This window comes from Phymastichus coffea, unplaced genomic scaffold, assembly GCF_024137745.1.
Source record: "Phymastichus coffea isolate CEN01 unplaced genomic scaffold, Cenicafe_Pcof_1.1 PCOF00106, whole genome shotgun sequence".
Lineage (NCBI taxonomy): Eukaryota > Metazoa > Arthropoda > Insecta > Hymenoptera > Eulophidae > Phymastichus > Phymastichus coffea.
Genome location: NW_026706917.1, coordinates 5,878 through 29,622, shown reverse-complemented (window position 1 = coordinate 29,622; position 23,745 = coordinate 5,878). Strand labels below are relative to the sequence as shown.

The window sequence follows — 23,745 nt, the reverse complement described above, 5'->3', positions numbered from 1 at the left end:
GCCGGCGCTCGGAAAAGCCTCTGACATTAACCAGAGAGGAGAGAGGGAAAGTTTTATAATTTATTTTTGTTAATAACTTTATAACAATCATAAATTTACAGTAATTTTTCTAATCAAATCAAAAGTAATTCTTTTCGTTATTACTAGAAATACAAATAAAGAGCATTTAAGTAAAAATTTAATTCTGAGACTTTTTATTTTTAATTATTGCTTATTGAGTGAGATTAATTGTATCTCGCTCACCATTCGGTATTACTGACGTTGACATTACTATCCGTGAAACTTTTGCCGACACTCGGAAAAGCCTCTCACATTAGCTACAGAGGATAGGGGAAATACGCGCGGACAAGCGTACGAAAGTACGCGACTTCGACGTCAATTTTGGAAATTTTTTGCCATTTCTATCGGAATAAAATTTTTTTTCTTTATCATTCGCTGTTGTTTATAAAAAATATTTTGAATCAATTATTCAACAATTTTTTATTTTTAAAAATTCAAAGTACAAAAAAAAACAAACTTCATAAATTAAAATCTTGAATTTGACGGAAACTTTTGTATTTAAAATTAAATATCAGAACATGTTTATTGATAAATTTGATGCGTTTTTGTTGTCAAAGGTTTTTTTTACAAACATGTGGTGGTGCTATCTTTTACAATAAGTTTCATCATAGTGTGCAACCAATTTTGTTTAAGTTGCGTTCGGTGCGAATAAAAGTGGAAATTTCTAAACAACATTCTGGCATTAATTATGGGTGATCGCGGGGGTCGTGGCGGTAGAGGTGGAGGTCGAGCTGGAGGTCGTGCGGGTGGCCGAGGAAGGCCTGTTGGTCGTGGTGCACCGTATACGAGAGCCGAGTATACGGAGATGATCATTTTTTACTGCGTGGCCGGGCGCAATGCTAACGAAGCCGCGCGTTTGTACGCGGCTGCGTTGGACCGCAAGAACCCGCCTGATTTAAGAAGACGTCCGGATGCAAATGTCATTTTGGGAGCGGTACATCGTGGTCGAGAGGACGGTATCCTCATTCCCCTTGCTCATCGAGGTGCTGGACAAGGAGTAGTCGGTGCTCCACGTGTTGTACGCAACGTGGAAAATGAAGAAAATGTTTTAGAGTGTTTAGAAGAGGATCCGACTAGGAGCATTAGAAACGTGGCAGGCATGCTGAATCTAACCTACTCTACGGTAAGTAACATAAATTATGTTCAGGTGAGGTGGGTGAAAATAATCGAATCATGATTCAATTTTTATAACACTCTAGATTTATTTAATTTCACAAATACAAGGAACCGTTTGACGATGAATATTACAAAAAACAAGCAATTTAAAACTACGAGAATATTACAGATATAAAAACAAAAAGAACGCTTATGCAACAAAATACGCAAACTTTGAATTACTTAAAAATCGCGGAATAGAGAAAAGATCCATAAAACGTCTGGAAGGTGTCCGGCCATCCCTCGCTAAATTTACGCGAAGTCGCCTCCAAAATCGCTAAAGCCCGTTCGTTGTTTTTGTCTCTCGATTCGGTTTTAACTACTCCGAAATTTTCCATTTCTATATAGTCGTGAACTAATTTTTCTAATTCCGCGAGCTTTTGTTGTTCCGTTATCTCCTCCTCGGTAGCGATAAAACATTTCGCGAGTATTTGCGAATCTCTGTTCGAATTCTGCCTGTTTTCGATGTATCCGTGTACCGACCAGCCCAATCGCGTGTGTGAAACAACGAGCACGCTATCCCCAATCCGCCGCGATTCGTCACAGATAATCAACGGCCAATTGTCCTGTCCTATCAAGATGCTTAACTTAGCGTCTTTGTACGGGTATATCGGGATATCGTATTCCTCTTTAACGTCCTGTACGAGTTCTATCGACAACGTTTGCAGAGGCACATCTAGCTTTGGTACAATTAGCATACGAGCGATCTTTTCTTGGCCAAACGGCCCGCTGACTAAAAAACTAACTCTCTCGCAACGAACCACACTCCATACCATACAAGCCGCGTATGCTTGTCCTAAAGGGCTCCCCCGTCAAACCGACATGATCCGCGAATCCCCTGTCGATTAGCGTAGCCGTTGCTCCACAGTCCAACAATGCGCACGTCGTCGCTTTCCTTTTCGGCCCGTCGATGTTTAGCGGTACGGCACGTATAAGGCCCGTGCGAGCCGCGAGTCAATTTCTTCGAGAAGTTGACTTGCGATTTCGGGTGCGTGATTCGTCGCGACGCCTTCTCTCGTCGCGATGCCTTCTCTCGTCGCGACGCCTTCTCTCGTCGCGGTCTCTCTTATCGCCACGGTCTCTCTCATTGTTGCGACCCCTCTTGTCGCGATCTTCCCTTCGATCAGCATTATCACGTCAGCCTCCGCGGTCAGAATTATTCCGGCGGTCGTGGCTACCGAAAGAATGCAAGAGAGTGTGACGGTGTTTACGGCAAGTTTCGCAAGTTTCCTTCGCGTCGCAGTCCCTTCGCGAGTGCTTATCGCCCAGATATTTGAAGCAGAGTCACCACTGCTTGACCAAAAACCACCTGCGCCTAATACTATCGTTTTTAAACTCGCGGCAGTTTCTCAATTCATGGTTCCCGCGGCGACAATGCAGACATCTGTTCCCCGCAAGTGGTCTTTCTTCATCGTCCCCTTGTCCCTCCGCTGCAGCGCATATCACGGCAGCTCTCGGCCTCCTCGCTGAACCGTCGCTGCCCCTTGATGACGCTATCTAGATGTCGAATATCCCAGCATGCACTACCATATCCGACTCCCTGCTCATAAATTTCGCGAGCTTTTCCAGAGACGATGCGTCGAACAGCAAGTCGCTCGCATTTTCGACGTATCGATAGTATGTCGATTTCAATTCGTCCGGGATCTTACTAGCCACGCTTAATAGCAAATCCATGCTATGCAAATATTCGTTCAGTTTCAGTAACTTCAGCCCGTCAATACTGCATTTCAGCTGAGTCGCGAACGAAACCAATTTGCCTTTGCCAGATTTCAGACACGGTAGCGCATACAGGTCACGAACGAAATCCTGAGCTATCATAAACTTATTCCCGAAGTGTTTTTCTAACTCGGTTATGACATCTTTCGGATCCTCGGTTGTTGCCAAAAGTGTCTTCACGAGGTCGTAGGCTCGTCCTTTCAACGCTCTTTCTAAGCGCCCGATGTTACGACGATCGCTAAAATTACTCGCGGACTCGGCGTACGTCCTATGAAAATGAATCCATTGCAGAGGCTTTCCGGAAAACTCCGGTAATCGCTTGTCATAATCTAATTGATCGCTCGCCAGAACATTATTTGCTGCGCTCTCGCGGATTACATTGGCTGTACTGATTAAACTACCGGATAACAATGATACCGCTCTTTCGAGTAAATTTACGCCTTGAAAATCGCTAACGCTTGCGCTACCTTGATCGTGAAGTTAACGATTCGCCTCGCTGGTGACCACGTAACTCGTTGATGCTGCTGTTGAAGACGCTGTACTAGTGACGTTGACCTCCGGCTCGAGCGAAGGACTCAGCTGCGGTCGTTGCCGTTCATCAGATGGAGTCGATTCTGTCGGTGACACTACAGGTGGCTTGGTTGTTCGCTTCCGTTGACGGCGGGTGGGCCTTGGTGCCCTTTGCGCACCACCACGCCCTGACCTCGTGCGGGTGACTTCCCTTGGCAGAGCTGGTACAGGAGTTGCAGGTGCCGCAGGTGCAGATGCTGGCACAGTTACGACAACCTCTCGCTGGACTTGCTTCGCAGGTGACCCCTGCTTGTTGGCCGGCGCGCGTCGTTTTCTCATCACCATCGTAGAGACACAGATGAACTTCATGAACACCAGAAACCGCACAACAAACCACTATAGCAGCAATCTCGACTTCGCACAATTTAAACGATGTTCCTCACCCGGGGCACTAATTTGTTAGGGGTGAGCAATTGTGCGGGAGAGATTGAATAAAGGAGTACACTGAGCTTAATATTTCTTTTTTTTTTAATAAACTAAGTTACAATTAAATTAGAACTAAATAGTCGGCGTAAAAAACCTCACAGTGTGAGGAAAAAGCCGCTATTTTACAAATTAAAGATCTCGACTAGGATCGAGTTAACGCGCACGAGTCCAAAGAGAGGCACAACTCGCCTCGTTAGAATCTGGACGTAAAGTGACTCGCATCTCAGTTTCACGTCGCATGTTGCCGAATTTTCTCGCCAGCCTCGCCGTCAACGCTGCCCCGCCGCGTGCACATATTTACTTTTGGGCCTTGCAGGCGCGCTTTGGCACTCTGGCACGCTTATCGCGTTCCCGCTCTCTCGCCCTCCGACTCTCTCGCTCGCTCTCACTCGCCAGCCTGCCGGTCCTAGGAGCAATCTCAACATTGCCCTATCCGTAAAATTCATCAAGTAAGATGAAGTGACCCACACAACCAAGAGTAAAACTCCAAATGGGGTCTGCAGCCTTCGGGGAGCAAGCTCCGCGAATCTGAAAATTTTGGCTTCACGGACACGTAATGCATCCCGCGCTCGTGCACGTCCATGGGTCGAGTTTGAGCTCCGAGAACAGTACCGCTGGCTCGATCGCAGGTTCGCAACAAGCCGCCCCGGTGTACATCCTTGCGACATTCGTTCTCGTTTGTCCTTTCACACTCAACATCGACGATCGCATTCGTACGTCCATTCCTATCAAGCAAACGATTACAAGAAATTGTCGTAAGCCGCTCGATCCTGAGTTCGTTACAGACTTATCCTCTAACCGCAAGCTAAACTAACTATCATAATTAAAGTAACTTATCAATTACTCAGTCGTGGATTCATTTTCCTACTTGTCGGGCCGCGTGATAATACCCAGACTCGAGAGCAGCAGTTAATTTTTTATGGCGCGTCTTCGGATGTCGGCCGAAGGTTCGAAGTCGAGCAGTGTGTGCGGTGACTATGATTCACACTTCTCGTGAACGTTCATGTCTCATCTCATGCAACCCATTTCGTCCATTCTTTGATTTTTAATGCCTTCCTCGACGTTTTTTACAAGTGTTATTAATTTCCTAAATTGTTCTTCGGTGGCTTTAAAGCAATTTCTGTTTTGAGGAAACAGGCGACAACGAACACAACCCTTGCGCTTTCTCTTTAAAAAAAAAACAGGTGATAGCTAATACAATCCTTATACTTTCTCTTTAAAAAAAAACAGACCAAAGTGAACACAACCCTTACACGTGTACCTAACCCGCTCGGGCGCGTTAATTTCCCTATTTCCCAATGTGCTACGCTTTCATTTTCAAAGGTCCGTCCTGCACACCACGTGTACAACTCAAAAACTCTTTCTCGTCTGCATAATCCCTTGCTCGATATTTGGAACGTCCGGAACAAATTATGAATGTGAAGTTCGTAACATCAATTTGCACAAAACATTATTTTTAAATTAATTTTTAACTACTTTAGTCGACTCGTGTGACCTTAGTAGTGATATAAAACTACATATTAATCAATAATAACCCTTAATAACAGCCCTGAAATAACTAACCCTAAGAGTCTAGTTCGCTCTATGACGATATCGGAGTACACGACTTCGATAGCATTTTTGGCAATGTTTTGCCACTTTTGTTGCAATGACATCTTTTTCGTTCCAAAGATCATAGTGGAAAGAGGCTGTAAAACTTTTGCTGGTGCTCGGAAAAGACTCTGTCCGTTGCAACATAGAAGGGAAAGCGCGCGGCCGAGAATACGTAGTTACGCGACTTCGATGTTGATTTTGGCAATGTTTTGCCACTTTTACCAGAAAGAATTCGATGGCGTTTTTGGCAAAGGTGTGACACTTTTATTGGAATGGCACCTTCTTCATTCGGACATAAAGTATTCGTGAAACTTTTGCCGATGCTCGGAAAAGCCTCTGACATTAACCAGAGAGGTGTGGGAGAAAACGTATTCATCTTCAATTTACTCAGTGAATAATGGTAGTGGTATGGTTGTTATGCGATGCCGAATATTCCGAATGCTTAAGACTTTATATCTACGTTCCGTATGGCAGATTTCAAATCGTCAATGATGACTGACGGATGCATAGACTTCTCAATATCACTTAAAATCCTTTCTATTCTTTACGCTGTTATGTTTTTTTTTCTTTTAATCCATTTATTATTGGTAGATATTTTTCAAATACTGTTGGTTGCATATTTATTTTGTTTTGTCCCAATATTTTTAAAAGATAGTTTTCTTTGGCTATTCTGTTTAGTAGTTTTTCCAATGTCCAACGAGAAACTTAGAAATAAAACAATTAAGAGAAAGTGGCCGGCTGCTCAAATAATTTTATTGTGTAGAGCCTTTGTGTATTACATTTACAGCATCATCGTTAAATGGTTTCATTTGTAATACATTAGTAATAGCAGTAAATGTAAATCCACAAAACATGTTTTATTTTTCGTTATATTAATCTAATTTATATTCGATAATTTATATCTAATCACTATTCTATATTTTTGACTTAGGTACAACGGATCATTAAGGACAACTTCCTCTATGTGTATCACTTTCGCAAAGTTCAACAACTGAACGAAGCAGATTACCATGTGCGGGTTGATTTTTGCCAAAGGTTATTACGTAGAATCGAAAACGATGAACATTTTTTAGAAAATATTTTATTTACCGATGAATCGACGTTTGGGAGAGACGGAACGTTCAACATGCATAATAACCATTATTATGTTGTAGAAAATCCAAGATTAGCTATTGTAAATAGACACCAGAATCGATTTTCCTTAAATTACTGGTGTGGAATCGTGAAAAATGAAGTTGTAAGTACATAAAAATATATTTCTACAGAAAAATATATATTTTTTATTTATTTACAAAATTTATTTACAATCTGTCAACCTTAAATAAAAAGGACAATCAGTAAATTATTTTACGATATAGACAATTTTACATGTTATCAGCAGAGTACTCCACTAAGTATTCTATCTTGATTTTGTAATGCGAAGGTACTGCTTTTTATCTTGAGTTATATTGTGTCTTCTTTATTTTACGTTTCTTAAGTCCTGTATTGGTAATCGATTCCGAAAGAAATTTGCTAATACGTTTGTTTGAATGGTTTCCTAGTTTTGTGTAGTATTTTGCGAATAAAGTTTGAATTTCTTCTTTCTCTGTTGCGATCTGTACATCATTTGGAATAATATCGTTTGGAACGAACCACGGCGCGTGTGTTATGCCGTGTAGGACTTTCGATTGGAATCTTTCTAGGATTTTAATGTTCGAGTTTGAAGCGGCTCCCCATAGTTGAATGGCGTAGGTCCAGACTGACTTGAATACTGCTTTATATAGCAGAAGTTTATTTTCAATTGTTAGCTCCGATTTTTCCTCAATAAGCTTGTACATTTTCCTCCATTTCAATCCTAGTTGTTTCCTCTTTGTGAATATATGTTCTTTCCATGTCAACCTTGTGACGGAGAATCTCGGCTAGGCCGATCTCGTCCGTTTAGCTCTCGCAAATGTCCGTGCGCCGCGCCAGGCTGAGAGTGTGTACGTTTGGCACACACACTCATGCTTGGACCTTTTGTTTGCGAGGTGCTGAACACGGGCTGAGCTGACTGCTGGAGCGACGCAGATGGCGCAGAAGAAGAGAGAAAGAGAGAGAGAGAGAGAGCGCTCGAATTGCGGATCGCCGCGGAAAATTTCGAGAGTCTTTGCTAGGCAATGAGCAGAGAAAGTCGCGCGCGCGGATAAACCGAAAGGTCGCGGTTTTTCCGAGTTGGCCTCGCGACCTCGCCGACGTCTTGTTCATTGCGGAGACACGCCCGGTGCGCGGACGAGTGATAGAGCGTGAGGCTGGGTCGCGCCCAGCCGTGTCCCACAAGATACCCGGCACCGGTGCGTGCGGGTAACCGGCGAGGTGCGCGGGCGAGCGCGCGAGGAACTTGACGTGCTGCAGTGCCGAGCAACGAGGAGGCGGCAGAAACAACGATCAACGAGCGGGCTGAGATCGAGGCAGCAATATTGCGGAGCGAGCAAGAGGACGAGCCAGAGGATAGATAGCGGCGACAACAAGTATACCAGCAATACGGTCGGGAGCACACCAGTGACGTCACGGTGCAGAGCGCTCCAGCCGTCGGAGAGGCTGAAGGTCGAGGTCGGTGCCGTATTTTTCTCTTTTCTCTCTCTCTCTTGCATGTTTGGGCGTCAGTCTATGGTTGATAGCACAGCAGACCTGCTGGCTACCCGTTAATGGCCTATCACCGAAAAGTGTTTGTCGGGCATTTGTATGATATCTAGTCTTTATAAGGGAATCGGCAGGCTGACCAGCCACCGATTCACCTTCGCGTTCGCGTTTATTATTGTACCGCTCGTAGTGTGTAAGTCCGAGGTTGCCGTATTGTAATCGTTTGTTGACAATTAAAGGCTAGCGTATTAATCCGCTGTTGTGTTTATTCGCCGCTGTATCACTCCTCATCCCGACTTCGAATCTGTGTGTTTAACGTGTTTATGCTCGACGCGTTATTCAGTCGTGGGAACGTCTTTTGCTTCCCGAATCCCCGAATAAATAATTTGTGCGGACAGTCGCGAGCAACCCAGACGGGTACGGCTGGAATTCTCCGTTACAACCTTCTATCCAGATGTATACCTAAGGATTTGACATGGTCTTTCTGCGTATGTATTTGTCATTCAACGAAATATGTGGACATGTATTTTTACGGAGAGTAAATGTGGTGTGAATTGATTTACTCTCGTTTACTATTATTCTCCACGTATTTAGCCAGTTTTGGAGATAGTTATTAACGTAATTTTATACTGTTTCCCATGCTATTGCTGTTTCTTGACGTGTTGTTAATATTGCTGTATCTTCTGCATATGTTACTGTCAGAATATTTGGAGACTTTGGTAGGTCCGAAAGGTCCGATGTGTATAGCAGGTATAGCGTTGATCCTAAAACACTGCCCTGTTGTACACCTGCTTTTATTATTTGCCATGTTGATACTTTTTTATTGATTTTTACCTGAAATGTTCTGTCTTGCAGGTAAGATTGTAGTAAATCACTGTAACATTTGGGAAAAAATCCCCCTATGTTGAGAAATATGCCTGTATAGTACAGTTTGTTTTCTATGGATTTCCTTGCTGTTGATACTATTCTTTTCACTTGTTCGATCGTGGAATGATGACTTCTGAATCCGAATTGGTGGTCCGGGATAAGTTTTCTATCTATTACGATTTGATTTATTCTTGCTGGTATGTTTTTTTCATAGACTTTTCAGAGTACAGGCAGTAGACTAATTGATCTGTATGAAGTCACAAGTTCATTTTCTTTACCAGGTCTAGGTATTAAGATAATCTCTGCTACTTTCCATTGAGAAGGTGAATAGCAATGACGGAAGCATGCATTAAATATTATTGTTATATATCGAATTGCTATCGTGGGAAGCTTTTTAATCATTTTTCCTGTAACGATATCATAACCGAAAGCTTTTTTATTATTTATGTTATTAATGATTTTGAGTACTTCCTTTAGTTTAACTGGTTTCGATGGAGTGTTATCCTGTGCATTATGATCTTCTAGTAAGATTTCTTTTTCTTGTTCAGTGATTATACGTTGATGTGGTTTGAACACTTCGCTTAGATGATTTGCAAAAGTTGCCATTTTTTCCTCGTCCGATCTGGCCCATTTTCCACAGTTTTTACGTATGGGTGGAAGAAATGAGGTTGGTCTATTTAATCTTTTTGTCGCTTTTCATAGTAAGTAATCCGTTGCTTCGATTGGACAAAGTGCTTCTTCTGTATTTCTGCATTTTTCTGTACGAACAATACTTTCTTCAGTTCTTTAACTGCTCTATTCTAGATTCGTTTTATCTTGGCTCAATCTTGTAATCTAATACCTTTTTCTCAGTAGTCGTTTTTCTTTGATTTTTTGTTCTACTACTACTATAAAGATGATTTGTTGATATTCTGTCTTCATTACAGTAATGGAGCATTGGTTAATAGCTACAGTTAGGAGTGAGTTTAATGTTTGTATACTGTTTTCTATAACAGTAGTTGATTTGAGAGGTACATTACATTTATACGTTCCTCTAGGAAGCTTGTATATTTTTTCCAATCTGTTATTGTGAGGTTGTTTACAGTTTTGTGCACAGTAGAGTTTAGAGTGACTATTATCGGTGAATGATCTAATGTAAGGTCAATGCATGAGGAAGCTTACATATGTGTTTTATTCATACCTTCAACTATTGCGAAGTCAATCAAATCTGGTTTCCTGAACATGTCCGTTGGCTAATATGTTGGTTCTCCAGTGGATGTTGGAATGTATTTGTTTAATTGTAATATTTCGTATAGTACTTTGTTTATCCTCGATTATTACATTGATTGCTTGAAGGTAAATTTCGCTGGTGTGTGTATAAACGTAGTGGATTATTTTTGTTTTGATTCTTATTGCAGATCCTCCGTATGCTTTATTGAGTGGATGATTCGTTTTATATAAGGTGTAGTTTGGTATACTGAGATAGTTCTTGCTTGTAAAGTGTGTTTCTGATATCAACATGATGTTTATATTTTCATAGTTTAAGAACGATTTTAATTCCAAGTACCTTTGCATTAGACCACTTGCGTTACAGATATCGAGTTTTAAACTACTCATTTTGATAGTTTGTTTACTAATACGGTTAAGGGATTGAGCATAGTGTTCATTCTTTGCATCAGCTGCTGCATGATATGTTCAAGTTTATTTGTGTTATTATTGTTGGAGTGTTTACTGGGCTTTTGTGTAGCACTTGTAAATCAGCCTGATAAATAAATACAATAATGAATAATAATAATTAAACTTAAATCTTATTACGTTTGATGTATATACAATTTTTTTTAAATCAGTCTCTGTATCTCAAGTATATTGAAAATACAATTTTTTTATTATATTCACATTCAGATTGGTCCAGTACAAATGCCCAATTATTTGGGCGCTGATAATTACATAGACTTCCTGCAAAATCAGCTTCCGAGATTGTTGCGCTATTTACCTAATGAAGATCGGCAAAACATATGGTATCAGCATGATGGAGCTCCCGCTCATCGAGCTACTGGAGTGATTAATCTGCTAAATCATGTTTCCGAACAGATGGATTGGCCAAGGTGGAGAAATCCATTGGCCTCCACGATCACCGGATTTAAACCCACTTGATTTTTTTTTATGGGGTTATTTTAAAGATTGTATATACGGAACAGAAATAGAAAATTTAGAAGATCTGGAAAACAAAATAACAATGGCGTTTGAAAGCGTAACGCCTGAAATGTTAGCTGCAGTAAGACGAAATTTTATACGCCGGCTGCAGTGCTGCATTGAAAACGGAGGACGACAATTTGAAAACTGTCTCTAAGTTAGTTATTATAATTTTCAAAGTAATATAATAACAAATTTGAGATTATAAACGTGTCGTATTATTTCAGATCAGCATACTCAAGCAATTGTATATATTTTGTTTTTCGAGCTTTGTTCGCGATAAGCGTAGTGTAAATAAAAACAATTATTACTGAACAAATTGGACAATTCTTTAGTAGAAATTCCAAGTTAAATATAATCAACACAGAAATTCGAATCACCTACAAGAAAGAATTTATAAGTCTCATGTATATCAAGTTCTTTGAAAATTAATACGGATATGGTGCGTGAATATTGAATAAATAAAGGATATGGATTTAATTTTATTATATTTTTATCAAGTATAATTAGGCTCGTATTTATCCGGCATAAAAACCCCAGTCATAAGTAGGGAAAAGCCATCTAAATATGAGCAAATACAATCGACAAATGTACAAAGAGTTATACTACTTATTTACAATTAATAGATTTCGGTAGGCTCACTTTGCCTGTGAATGGCCATTCAAGTTAAAACTACTCGCTTACCACACGACGCTAATTGCACCTTGTACGAGAAGGAAGGTCGTCTCCTAGAGCAGCACAGTGCCAACGTCTTGGTCACGGGCACGGCCCGCACTATACTACCCCTAAGAGTAGGGCCGAGTTGCTGCTGTTTGAGCTGCCCAGGGTCGAAGACGCCTCAGAGGATATCACGCATATCCTCAGCTAGGAGCAACTAGGTAACTGAAAGAGAGTGCAACGAGGTGCCGAGAGAGAGAGAGAAAGATGCGAGGTGCAAGGATCGAGTTCTCGAGAACTACTGACTGCTTCCTCCTTCCTGAAGAAGGATCAGAGAATTTTCTCCACCATTGGGCCTGTTCGTAGGGCCAATTAGAGATGCCAGGGTTATAGTGCCGAATTTCCCTCCAAACGCGACAATTGCTGGACGACCATACCCTTTTTTTTTTGCATAGCGCGCGCACCGTTGGAAATTCTGGGTTTTCCCCATCCGCAAAAAAAAAAAAATAAAATAAACATTAAGCAACAAAGGACCGCATCTCCAAATAAACTTTCACTTTTACAACAACCAAAAAAAATGTTGTAATTATTACTCTCTACTTTCGTGCTACGCACATGGAGCGCAGATGCCGCGAACAATTACAAAATTATATCTAATTTATTATTATAACAAAAAATTATTAGTATTTATTAATTATAAATAAACAAATGAAATCAAATTGTAAAAAAAGTCCTCAAAAAAGTCCTCAAAAAAGTCCTCAAAATAGTCCTCAAAAAAGTCTTCAAATTAGTCCTCAAAAAAGTCCTCGAAAAAGTCCTCAGAAAAGTCCTCAAAAAAGTCCTCGAAAAAGTCCTCAAATTAGTCCTCAAAAAAGTCCTCGAAAAAGTCCTCGAAAAAGTCCTCAGAAAAGTCCTCAAAAAAGTCCTCGAAAAAGTCCTCAAAAAAGTCCTCGAAAAAGTCCTCGAAAAAGTCCTCAGAAAAGTCCTCAAAAAAAGTCCTCCATAAAGTCATGGAAAAAGTCCTCAAAAAATTTCTCCAAAAAGTCCTCAATAAAGTTCTCAGAAAAGTCTACGAATTAGCCTTTGAACAAGTTCTCAGAAAAGTCCTTAAAACAGTCCTCAAAAAAGTCTTCAAAAAAGTCCTTTTTTTTATTATTCGACTTTAAAAGAAAAAGAGCAACTAATGCAGGTGGATTAGGTTTTCGGCAGAGACTGAGAAAAATAATTTATATTTCCACCGAAAGAATAAAGAGATTAACTCAAAAATATTCTGAAAACTCCAACCGATTATAAGTAGTTTGTTAAACAGTCATTAATTAAACGACAATTATATCAATGATGTTATAAAAGCTGAACAATTTTCATTTAAGCGATCTAAGATTTACATCATGCTTGAAAGAATAATTTTTTACTGTTTGGTTAGTATAGTGAAGTTCAGACTTTCTAGATGACTGAAAGACCCCTCGGAGTTTCTCTTGATGACTTAGAATACCTCTGGAGCCCTTTCGATAACTGAAAAAACCTTCGGAGTATCACTCGATAACTGGGGATACCTCTGGAGTATTTTTCGAATTTTCAGACGGTTGTTAAGACCTTGGGAGCCTTCCTCGACAACGAAAAGATTTCCGGAGTATCTATCTAGGACACAAAAGGCCTCCGGACTATTTCTCAAGGTCTGAAAAAATCTTTGGGGTATTTTTAAAATTTCCTGACGGCTGTTACGGAGCCTTTCTCGATAGCGAAAAGTATTCTTCGAAGACTGATAATACCTCCGAAATTTCTCTTGACGACTAAGAATACCTCCGCAGTATTTTTCGAGGACTGAAAAGCCCTCTGGAACTATTTCTCGAATCTTTAGACGATTGAGTATACCTCTGGGGCCCGTATAGACAACTGGGGATACCTCCGGAGTATTTTTCGAACCTCCCCAGGGGTTTAAAGACCTATGAAGCCTTTCTCGACAACGAAAGATCTAGCAATAATGAAAATATATATTTAAAACATTGAGCAATAAGTTTGATTTAGTGTCATCGAAAATGTCTTTGAGGCAATGCTTCTAGCATTTAAAAAAAGCGTCTTTCAAAATATTGCAACTTGCATCTTTCAATATAATTCCGAGTACTTATCGATCATCATTTAATTATGTTTTGCAACTAAAAATAGTAATGAAGAAGTTCAACTTGCTATAGTCTGGTTATGCAGGAGGACGTCTTCGACGAATGTGACGAGGTATTTTCAGTCGTCGAAAGGTTCAAGAAATACTGCAGCGGTTTTTTCAGTCGTCGAGAGGTACTCTGGAGGTCTTTTCTGTCGTCGAGACAGGCTCCAGAGGTATTCTCAGTCGACGAGAAATACACTAGGGTATAAAAGAACACTTGCATTAGTTGTTCTTTCTCTTTTAAAGTCGAATTTATATTTAAGATGAAAAGTGTGAGGAGGACGGAGAAAAAAGAGTGAGTAATTTCTTTTCCTCCGATTAGACAATTTGTTTAGGGCGTGAGGGCCTGAGGAAGGGGCTTCTTGCCCTTGTCTATAACAGTCGAGTTTTTTCATAATGCAGGCAGATCAGTTTTTTTGGGCGTTGAAGGGCCGAGGAAGGGGCTTTAAGTCCTTGCTTATTAAACAGATCAATTAAGTTTTCGGATTAATAAGCAGTACAATTCAATTCAATTTGGTTAGTAGTGCAGTTGCAGTTGCAGTTTAGTTCGGTTAGTGAGTCAGTTGTACTTTTCATCAAGGGTCTTAGAGCAAGAACAGCCTAGGCCATATTTCAAACCATTTATAAGTAAGTCAAAGAATAAATACAAATTAAAATTAAATTACTTTTACTTTTCTCTTCTTCACTTTTCTATTAGCTAAAACGCGAGTTATGATCTTTTCAGTAAACCTTTATAGTCACGAAAAGCCTTATAGAAAACCATTCCAATTATATCCTTGTTGGATCCTTTCTTATTTTCATTCAATTTTGATGAATTCAACAATAAGTGAGATAAATATGAATGTAAAAATACTTAATTATTGAACCAGTAATTGTTTAGGGCAATGACTTGGAGTAAATTTTATACGCAGTAAACAGGCTAATACAGCAAATCGAATAGTCATTTGAGTCATAAGTTGCAAATATTGTTAATAAATTCATAATAAAATACTTTATTTTTGCAATTATGGAAAATTTATCTGAAGATAAAGACCATTTGGTTCATAAAAACTATGTACTGCTGAAAATGAATTCATGAATTAAAAGATGAAATAGACGAAGGTAAAGTCAATTTTTTTCGTTTGTATTAGCTTATAATAATTTATTTAAAATTATAAACACGTTTATTGATATTGAATAAAATAATGATAGAATGTTTCAAATTTTCTAATTCGAGAACTCATTCGAGGACTTTTTCGAGGACTTTTTTGAGTATTTTTTGAGGGCTTTTTGGAGGACTTTTTTGAGGACTTTTTTGAGTATTTTTTGAGGGCTTTTTTGAAGACGTTGATGAGGACTTTTTTGAGTATTTTTTGAGGGCTTTTTTGAAGACGTTGATGAGGACTTTTTGGAGTATTTTTTGAGGACTAATTTGAGGACTTTGTCGGGGAATTTTTTGAGCACTTGTTGAGGACTTTTTCGAGGACTTTTTCGAGGACTAATTTGAGGACTTTTTTCAGGACTTATTTGAGCACTTTTTTGAGGACTTACTTGAGGACTTTTTGGAGGACTTTTTTGAGTATTTTTTGAGGGCTTTTTTGAAGACGTTGATGAGGACATTTTTGAGTATTTTTTGAGGACTAATTTGAGGACTTTTTCGAGGACTTTTTCGAGGACTTTTTCGAGGACTAATTTGAGGACTTTTTTGAGTATTTGTTGAGGGCTTTTTTGAAGACGTTGATGAGGACTTTTTGGAGTATTTTTTGAGGGCTTTTTTGAAGAAAGTTGAAGAGGACTTTTTTGAGTATTTTTGGATGACTAATTTGAGGACTTTTTCGGGGAATTTTTTGAGCACTTGTTGAGGACTTTTTCGAGGACTTTTTCGAGGACTAATTTGAGGACTTTTTTCAGGACTTATTTGAGCACTTTTTTGAGGACTTACTTGAGGACTTTTTCGAGGACTTTTTTGAGTATTTTTTGAGGGCTTTTTTGAAGACGTTGATGAGGACTTTTTCGAGGACTTTTTTGAAGACGTTGATGAGTACTTTTTGGAGTATTTTTTTGGACTAATTTGAGGACTTTTTCGGGGAATTTTTTGATCACTTGTTGAGGACTTTTTCGAGGACTTTTTCGAGGACTTTTTCGAGGACTAATTTGAGGACTCATTTAAGGACTTTTTTGAGGACTTTTTCGAGGACTTTTTTGAGGACTTTATCGAGGACTTATTTGAGGACGTTGATGAGGACTTTTTGGAATATTATTGGAGGGCTTTTTTGAAGAAAGTTGATGAGGACTTTTTTGAGTATTTTTGGATGACTAATTTGAGGACTTTTTCGGGGAATTTTTTGAGCACTTGTTGAGGATTTTTTCGAGGACTTTTTCGAGGACTAATTTGAAGACTTTTGTCAGGACTTATTTGAGCACTTTTTTGAGGACTTACTTGAGGACTTTTTCGAGGACTTTTTTGAGTATTTTTTGAGGGCTTTTTTGAAGACGTTCATGAGGACTTTTTTGAGTATTTTTTGAGGACTAATTTGAGGACTGTTTCGAGGACTTTTTGGAGGACTAATTTGAGGACTTTTTTCAGGACTTTTTTGAGCACTATTTTGAGGACTTTCTTGAAGACTTTTTCGAGAACTTTTTTGATTATTTTTTGAGGGCTTTTTTGAAGACGTTCATGAGGACTTTTTTGAGTATTTTTTGAGGACTAATTTGAGGACTGTTTCGAGGACTTTTTTGAGTATTTTTTGAGGGCTTTTTTGAAGACGTTGATGAGGACTTTTTCGAGGACTTTTTTGAAGACTTGATGAGTACTTTTTGGAGTATTTTTTTGGTCTAATTTGAGGACTTTTTCAAGGGAATTTTTTGATCACTTGTTGAGGACTTTTTCGAGGACTTTTTCGAGGACTTTTGTCAGGACTTATTTGAGCACTTTTTTGAGGACTTACTTGAGGACTTTTTCGAGGACTTTTTTGAGTATTTTTTGAGGGCTTTTTTGAAGACGTTCATGAGGACTTTTTTGAGTATTTTTTGAGGACTAATTTGAGGACTGTTTCGAGGACTTTTTGGAGGACTAATTTGAGGACTTTTTTCAGGACTTTTTTGAGCACTATTTTGAGGACTTACTTGAGGACTTTTTCGAGGACTTTTTTGAGTATTTTTTGAGGGCTTTTTTGAAGACGTTCATGAGGACTTTTTTGAGTATTTTTTGAGGACTAATTTGAGGACTGTTTCGAGGACTTTTTTGAGTATTTTTTTGGTCTATTTGAGGACTTTTTCAAGGGAATTTTTTGATCACTTGTTGAGGACTTTTTCGAGGACTTTTTCGAGGACTTTTGTCAGGACTTATTTGAGCACTTTTTTGAGGACTTACTTGAGGACTTTTTCGAGGACTTTTTTGAGTATTTTTTGAGGGCTTTTTTGAAGACGTTCATGAGGACTTTTTTGAGTATTTTTTGAGGACTAATTTGAGGACTGTTTCGAGGACTTTTTGGAGGACTAATTTGAGGACTTTTTTCAGGACTTTTTTGAGCACTATTTTGAGGACTTACTTGAGGACTTTTTCGAGGACTTTTTTGAGTATTTTTTGAGGGCTTTTTTGAAGACGTTCATGAGGACTTTTTTGAGTATTTTTTGAGGACTAATTTGAGGACTGTTTCGAGGACTTTTTTGAGTATTTTTTTGGTCTAATTTGAGGACTTTTTCAAGGGAATTTTTTGATCACTTGTTGAGGACTTTTTCGAGGACTTTTTCGAGGACTTTTGTCAGGACTTATTTGAGCACTTTTTTGAGGACTTACTTGAGGACTTTTTCGAGGACTTTTTTGAGTATTTTTTGAGGGCTTTTTTGAAGACGTTCATGAGGACTTTTTTGAGTATTTTTTGAGGACTAATTTGAGGACTGTTTCGAGGACTTTTTTGAGTATTTTTTGAGGGCTTTTTCGAGGACTTTTTCGAGGACTTTTGTCAGGACTTATTTGAGCACTTTTTTGAGGACTTACTTGAGGACTTTTTCGAGGACTTTTTTGAGTATTTTTTGAGGGCTTTTTTGAAGACGTTCATGAGGACTTTTTTGAGTATTTTTTGAGGACTAATTTGAGGACTGTTTCGAGGACTTTTTGGAGGACTAATTTGAGGACTTTTTTCAGGACTTTTTTGAGCACTATTTTGAGGACTTTCTTGAGGACTTTTTCGAGGACTTTTTTGATTATTTTTTTAGAGCTTTTTTGAAGACGTTGATGAGGACTTTTTCGAGGACTTTTTTGAAGACGTTGATGAGTACTTTTAGGAGTATTTTTTTGGACTAATTTGAGGACTTTTTCGGGGAATTTTTTGATCACTTGTTGAGGACTTTTTCGAGGACTTTTTCGAGGACTTTTTCGAGGACTAATTTGAGGACTCATTTAAGGACTTTTTTGAGGACTTTTTCGAGGACTTTTTTGAGGACTTTATCGAGGACTTATTTGAGGACGTTGATGAGGACTTTTTGGAGTATTATTGGAGGGCTTTTTTGAAGAAAGTTGATGAGGACTTTTTTGAGCACTTGTTGAGGACTTTTTCGAGGACTTTTTCGAGGACTAATTTGAGGACTTTTGTCAGGACTTATTTGAGCACTTTTTTGAGGACTTACTTGAGGACTTTTTCGAGGACTTTTTTGAGTATTTTTTGAGGGCTTTATTGAAGACGTTGATGAGGACTTTTTTGAGTATTTTTTGACGGCTTTTTTGAAGACGTTGATGAGGACTATTTGGAGTATTTTTTGAGGACTAATTTGAGGACTTTTTCGAGGACATTTTTGAGCACTTGTTGAGGACTTTTTCGAGGACTTTTTCGAGGACTAATTTGAGGACTTTTTTCAGGACTTATTTGAGCACTTTTTTGAGGACTTACTTGAGGACTTTTTCGAGGACTTTTTTGAGTATTTTTTGAGGGCTTTTTTGAAGACGTTGATGAGGACTTTTTCGAGGACTTTTTTGAAGACGTTGATGAGTACTTTTTGGAGTATTTTTTTGGACTCATTTGAGGACTTTTTCGGGGAATTTTTTGATCACTTGTTGAGGACTTTTTCGAGGACTTTTTCGAGGACTAATTTGAGGACTCATTTAAGGACTTTTTTGAGGACTTTTTCGAGGACTTTTTTGAGTATTTTTTGAGGGCTTTATTGAAGACGTTGATGAGGACTTGTTTGAGTATTTTTTGACGGCTTTTTTGAAGACGTTGATGAGGACTATTTGGAGTATTTTTTGAGGACTAATTTGAGGACTTTTTCGAGGACATTTTTGAGCACTTGTTGAGGACTTTTTCGAGGACTTTTTCGAGGACTAATTTGAGGACTTTTTTCAGGACTTATTTGAGCACTTTTTTGAGGACTTACTTGAGGACTTTTTCGAGGACTTTTTTGAGTATTTTTTGAGGGCTTTTTTGAAGACGTTGATGAGGACTTTTTCGAGGACTTTTTTGAAGACGTTGATGAGTACTTTTTGGAGTATTTTTTTGGACTAATTTGAGGACTTTTTCGGGGAATTTTTTGATCACTTGTTGAGGACTTTTTCGAGGACTTTTTCGAGGACTTTTTCGAGGACTAATTTGAGGACTCATTTAAGGACTTTTTTGAGGACTTTTTCGAGGACTTTTATGAGGACTTTATCGAGGACTTATTTGAGGACGTTGATGGGGACTTTTTGGAGTATTATTGGAGGGCTTTTTTGAAGAAAGTTGATGAGGACTTTTTTGAGCACTTGTTGAGGACTTTTTCGAGGACTTTTTCGAGGACTAATTTGAGGACTTTTGTCAGGACTTATTTGAGCACTTTTTTGAGGACTTACTTGAGGACTTTTTCGAGGACTTTTTTGAGTATTTTTTGAGGGCTTTATTGAAGACGTTGATGAGGACTTTTTTGAGTATTTTTTTAGGGCTTTTTTGAAGACGTTCATGAGGACTTTTTTGAGTATTTTTTGAGGACTAATTTGAGGACTGTTTCGAGGACTTTTTGGAGGACTAATTTGAGGACTTTTTTCAGGACTTTTTTGAGCACTATTTTGAGGACTTTCTTGAGGACTTTTTCGAGGACTTTTTTGATTATTTTTTTAGAGCTTATTTGAAGACGTTTATGAGGACTTTTTTGAGTATTTTTTGAGGACTAATTTGAGGACTGTTTCGAGGACTTTTTTGAGTATTTTTTGAGGGCTTTTTTGAAGACGTTGATGAGGACTTTTTCTAGGACTTTTTTGAAGACTTGATGAGTACTTTTTGGAGTATTTTTTTGGACTAATTTGAGGACTTTTTCAAGGGAATTTTTTGATCACTTGTTGAGGACTTTTTCGAGGACTTTTTCGAGGACTTTTGTCAGGACTTATTTGAGCACTTTTTTGAGGACTTACTTGAGGACTTTTTCGAGGACTTTTTTGAGTATTTTTTGAGGGCTTTTTTGAAGACGTTCATGAGGACTTTTTTGAGTATTTTTTGAGGACTAATTTGAGGACTGTTTCGAGGACTTTTTGGAGGACTAATTTGAGGACTTTTTTCAGGACTTTTTTGAGCACTATTTTGAGGACTTTCTTGAAGACTTTTTCGAGAACTTTTTTGATTATTTTTTGAGGGCTTTTTTGAAGACGTTCATGAGGACTTTTTTGAGTATTTTTTGAGGACTAATTTGAGGACTGTTTCGAGGACTTTTTTGAGTATTTTTTGAGGGCTTTTTTGAAGACGTTGATGAGGACTTTTTCGTGGACTTTTTTGAAGACTTGATGAGTACTTTTTGGAGTATTTTTTTGGACTAATTTGAGGACTTTTTCAAGGGAATTTTTTGATCACTTGTTGAGGACTTTTTCGAGGACTTTTTCGAGGACTTTTGTCAGGACTTATTTGAGCACTTTTTTGAGGACTTACTTGAGGACTTTTTCGAGGACTTTTTTGAGTATTTTTTGAGGGCTTTTTTGAAGACGTTCATGAGGACTTTTTTGAGTATTTTTTGAGGACTAATTTGAGGACTGTTTCGAGGACTTTTTGGAGGACTAATTTGAGGACTTTTTTCAGGACTTTTTTGAGCACTATTTTGAGGACTTTCTTGAAGACTTTTTCGAGGACTTTTTTGATTATTTTTTGAGGGCTTTTTTGAAGACGTTCATGAGGACTTTTTTGAGTATTTTTTGAGGACTAATTTGAGGACTGTTTCGAGGACTTTTTTGAGTATTTTTTGAGGTCTTTTTTGAGTATTTTTTGAGGGCTTTTTTGAAGACGTTGATGAGGACTTTTTCGAGGACTTTTTTGAAGACTTGATGAGTACTTTTTGGAGTATTTTTTTGGACTAATTTGAGGACTTTTTCAAGGGAATTTTTTGATTATTTTTTTAGAGCTTATTTGAAGACGTTTATGAGGACTTTTTTGAGCACTTGTTGAGGACTTTTTCGAGGACTTTTTCGAGGACTAATTTGAGGACTTTTGTCAGGACTTATTTGAGCACTTTTTTGAGGACTTACTTGAGGACTTTTTCGAGGACTTTTTTGAGTATTTTTTGAGGGCTTTATTGAAGACGTTGATGAGGACTTTTTTGAGTATTTTTTGAGGGCTTTTTTGAAGACGTTGATGAGGACTATTTGGAGTATTTTTTGAGGACTAATTTGAGGACTTTTTCGAGGACTTTTTTGAGTATTTTTTGAGGACTTACTTGAGGACTTTTTCGAGGACTTTTTTGAGTATTTTTTGAGGGCTTTTTTGAAGACGTTCATGAGGACTTTTTTGAGTATTTTTTGAGGACTAATTTGAGGACTGTTTCGAGGACTTTTTGGAGGACTAATTTGAGGACTTTTTTCAGGACTTTTTTGAGCACTATTTTGAGGACTTTCTTGAAGACTTTTTCGAGAACTTTTTTGATTATTTTTTGAGGGCTTTTTTGAAGACGTTCATGAGGACTTTTTTGAGTATTTTTTGAGGACTAATTTGAGGACTGTTTCGAGGACTTTTTTGAGTATTTTTTGAGGGCTTTTTTGAAGACGTTGGTGAGGACTTTTTCGAGGACTTTTTTGAAGACTTGATGAGTACTTTTTGGAGTATTTTTTTGGACTAATTTGAGGACTTTTTCAAGGGAATTTTTTGATCACTTGTTGAGGACTTTTTCGAGGACTTTTTCGAGGACTTTTGTCAGGACTTATTTGAGCACTTTTTTGAGGACTTACTTGAGGACTTTTTCGAGGACTTTTTTGAGTATTTTTTGAGGGCTTTTTTGAAGACGTTCATGAGGACTTTTTTGAGTATTTTTTGAGGACTAATTTGAGGACTGTTTCGAGGACTTTTTTGAGTATTTTTTGAGGGCTTTTTTGAAGACGTTGATGAGGACTTTTTCGAGGACTTTTTTGAAGACGTTGATGAGTACATTTTGGAGTATTTTTTTGGACTAATTTGAGGACTTTTTCGGGGAATTTTTTGATCACTTGTTGAGGACTTTTTCGAGGACTTTTTCGAGGACTTTTGTCAGGACTTATTTGAGCACTTTTTTGAGGACTTACTTGAGGACTTTTTCGAGGACTTTTTTGAGTATTTTTTGAGGGCTTTTTTGAAGACGTTCATGAGGACTTTTTTGAGTATTTTTTGAGGACTAATTTGAGGACTGTTTCGAGGACTTTTTGGAGGACTAATTTGAGGACTTTTTTCAGGACTTTTTTGAGCACTATTTTGAGGACTTTCTTGAGGACTTTTTCGAGGACTTTTTTGATTATTTTTTTAGAGCTTTTTTGAAGACGTTGATGAGGACTTTTTCGAGGAATTTTTTGAAGACGTTGATGAGTACTTTTTGGAGTATTTTTTTGGACTAATTTGAGGACTTTTTCGGGGAATTTTTTGATCACTTGTTGAGGACTTTTTCAAGGACTTTTTCGAGGACTTTTTCGAGGACTAATTTGAGGACTCATTTAAGGACTTTTTTGAGGACTTTTTCGAGGACTTTTTTGAGGACTTTATCGAGGACTTATTTGAGGACGTTGATGAGGACTTTTTGGAGTATTATTGGAGGGCTTTTTTGAAGAAAGTTGATGAGGACTTTTTTGAGAACTTGTTGAGGACTTTTTCGAGGACTTTTTCGAGGACTAATTTGAGGACTTTTGTCAGGACTTATTTGAGCACTTTTTTGAGGACTTACTTGAGGACTTTTTCGAGGACTTTTTTGAGTATTTTTTGAGGGCTTTATTGAAGACGTTGATGAGGACTTTTTTGAGTATTTTTTGACGGCTTTTTTGAAGACGTTGATGAGGACTATTTGGAGTATTTTTTGAGGACTAATTTGAGGACTTTTTCGAGGACATTTTTGAGCACTTGTTGAGGACTTTTTCGAGGACTTTTTCGAGGACTAATTTGAGGACTTTTTTCAGGACTTATTTGAGCACTTTTTTGAGGACTTACTTGAGGACTTTTTCGAGGACTTTTTTGAGTATTTTTTGAGGGCTTTTTTGAAGACGTTGATGAGGACTTTTTCGAGGACTTTTTTGAAGACGTTGATGAGTACTTTTTGGAGTATTTTTTTGGACTAATTTGAGGACTTTTTCGGGGAATTTTTTTATCACTTGTTGAGGACTTTTTCGAGGACTTTTTCGAGGACTTTTTCGAGGACTAATTTGAGGACTCATTTAAGGACTTTTTTGAGGACTTTTTCGAGGACTTTTTTGAGTATTTTTTGAGGGCTTTATTGAAGACGTTGATGAGGACTTTTTTGAGTATTTTTTGACGGCTTTTTTGAAGACGTTGATGAGGACTATTTGGAGTATTTTTTGAGGACTAATTTGAGGACTTTTTCGAGGACATTTT

The 23,745-nt window shown here is 38.2% G+C and overlaps 1 protein-coding gene across 1 annotated transcript; it reads left to right on the top strand.

Moving 5' to 3' along the window:
• Nucleotides 1-748: 748 nt before the first annotated feature.
• On the top strand, nucleotides 749-1,295 carry LOC131670280 (uncharacterized). The gene is made up of 2 exons (XM_058945756.1): nucleotides 749-1,183; nucleotides 1,260-1,295. The coding sequence occupies exons 1-2, from the start codon at nucleotides 749-751 to the stop codon at nucleotides 1,293-1,295; spliced, it is 471 nt and encodes a 156-aa protein (XP_058801739.1).
• The last annotated feature ends 22,450 nt before the right edge of the window (nucleotides 1,296-23,745 follow it).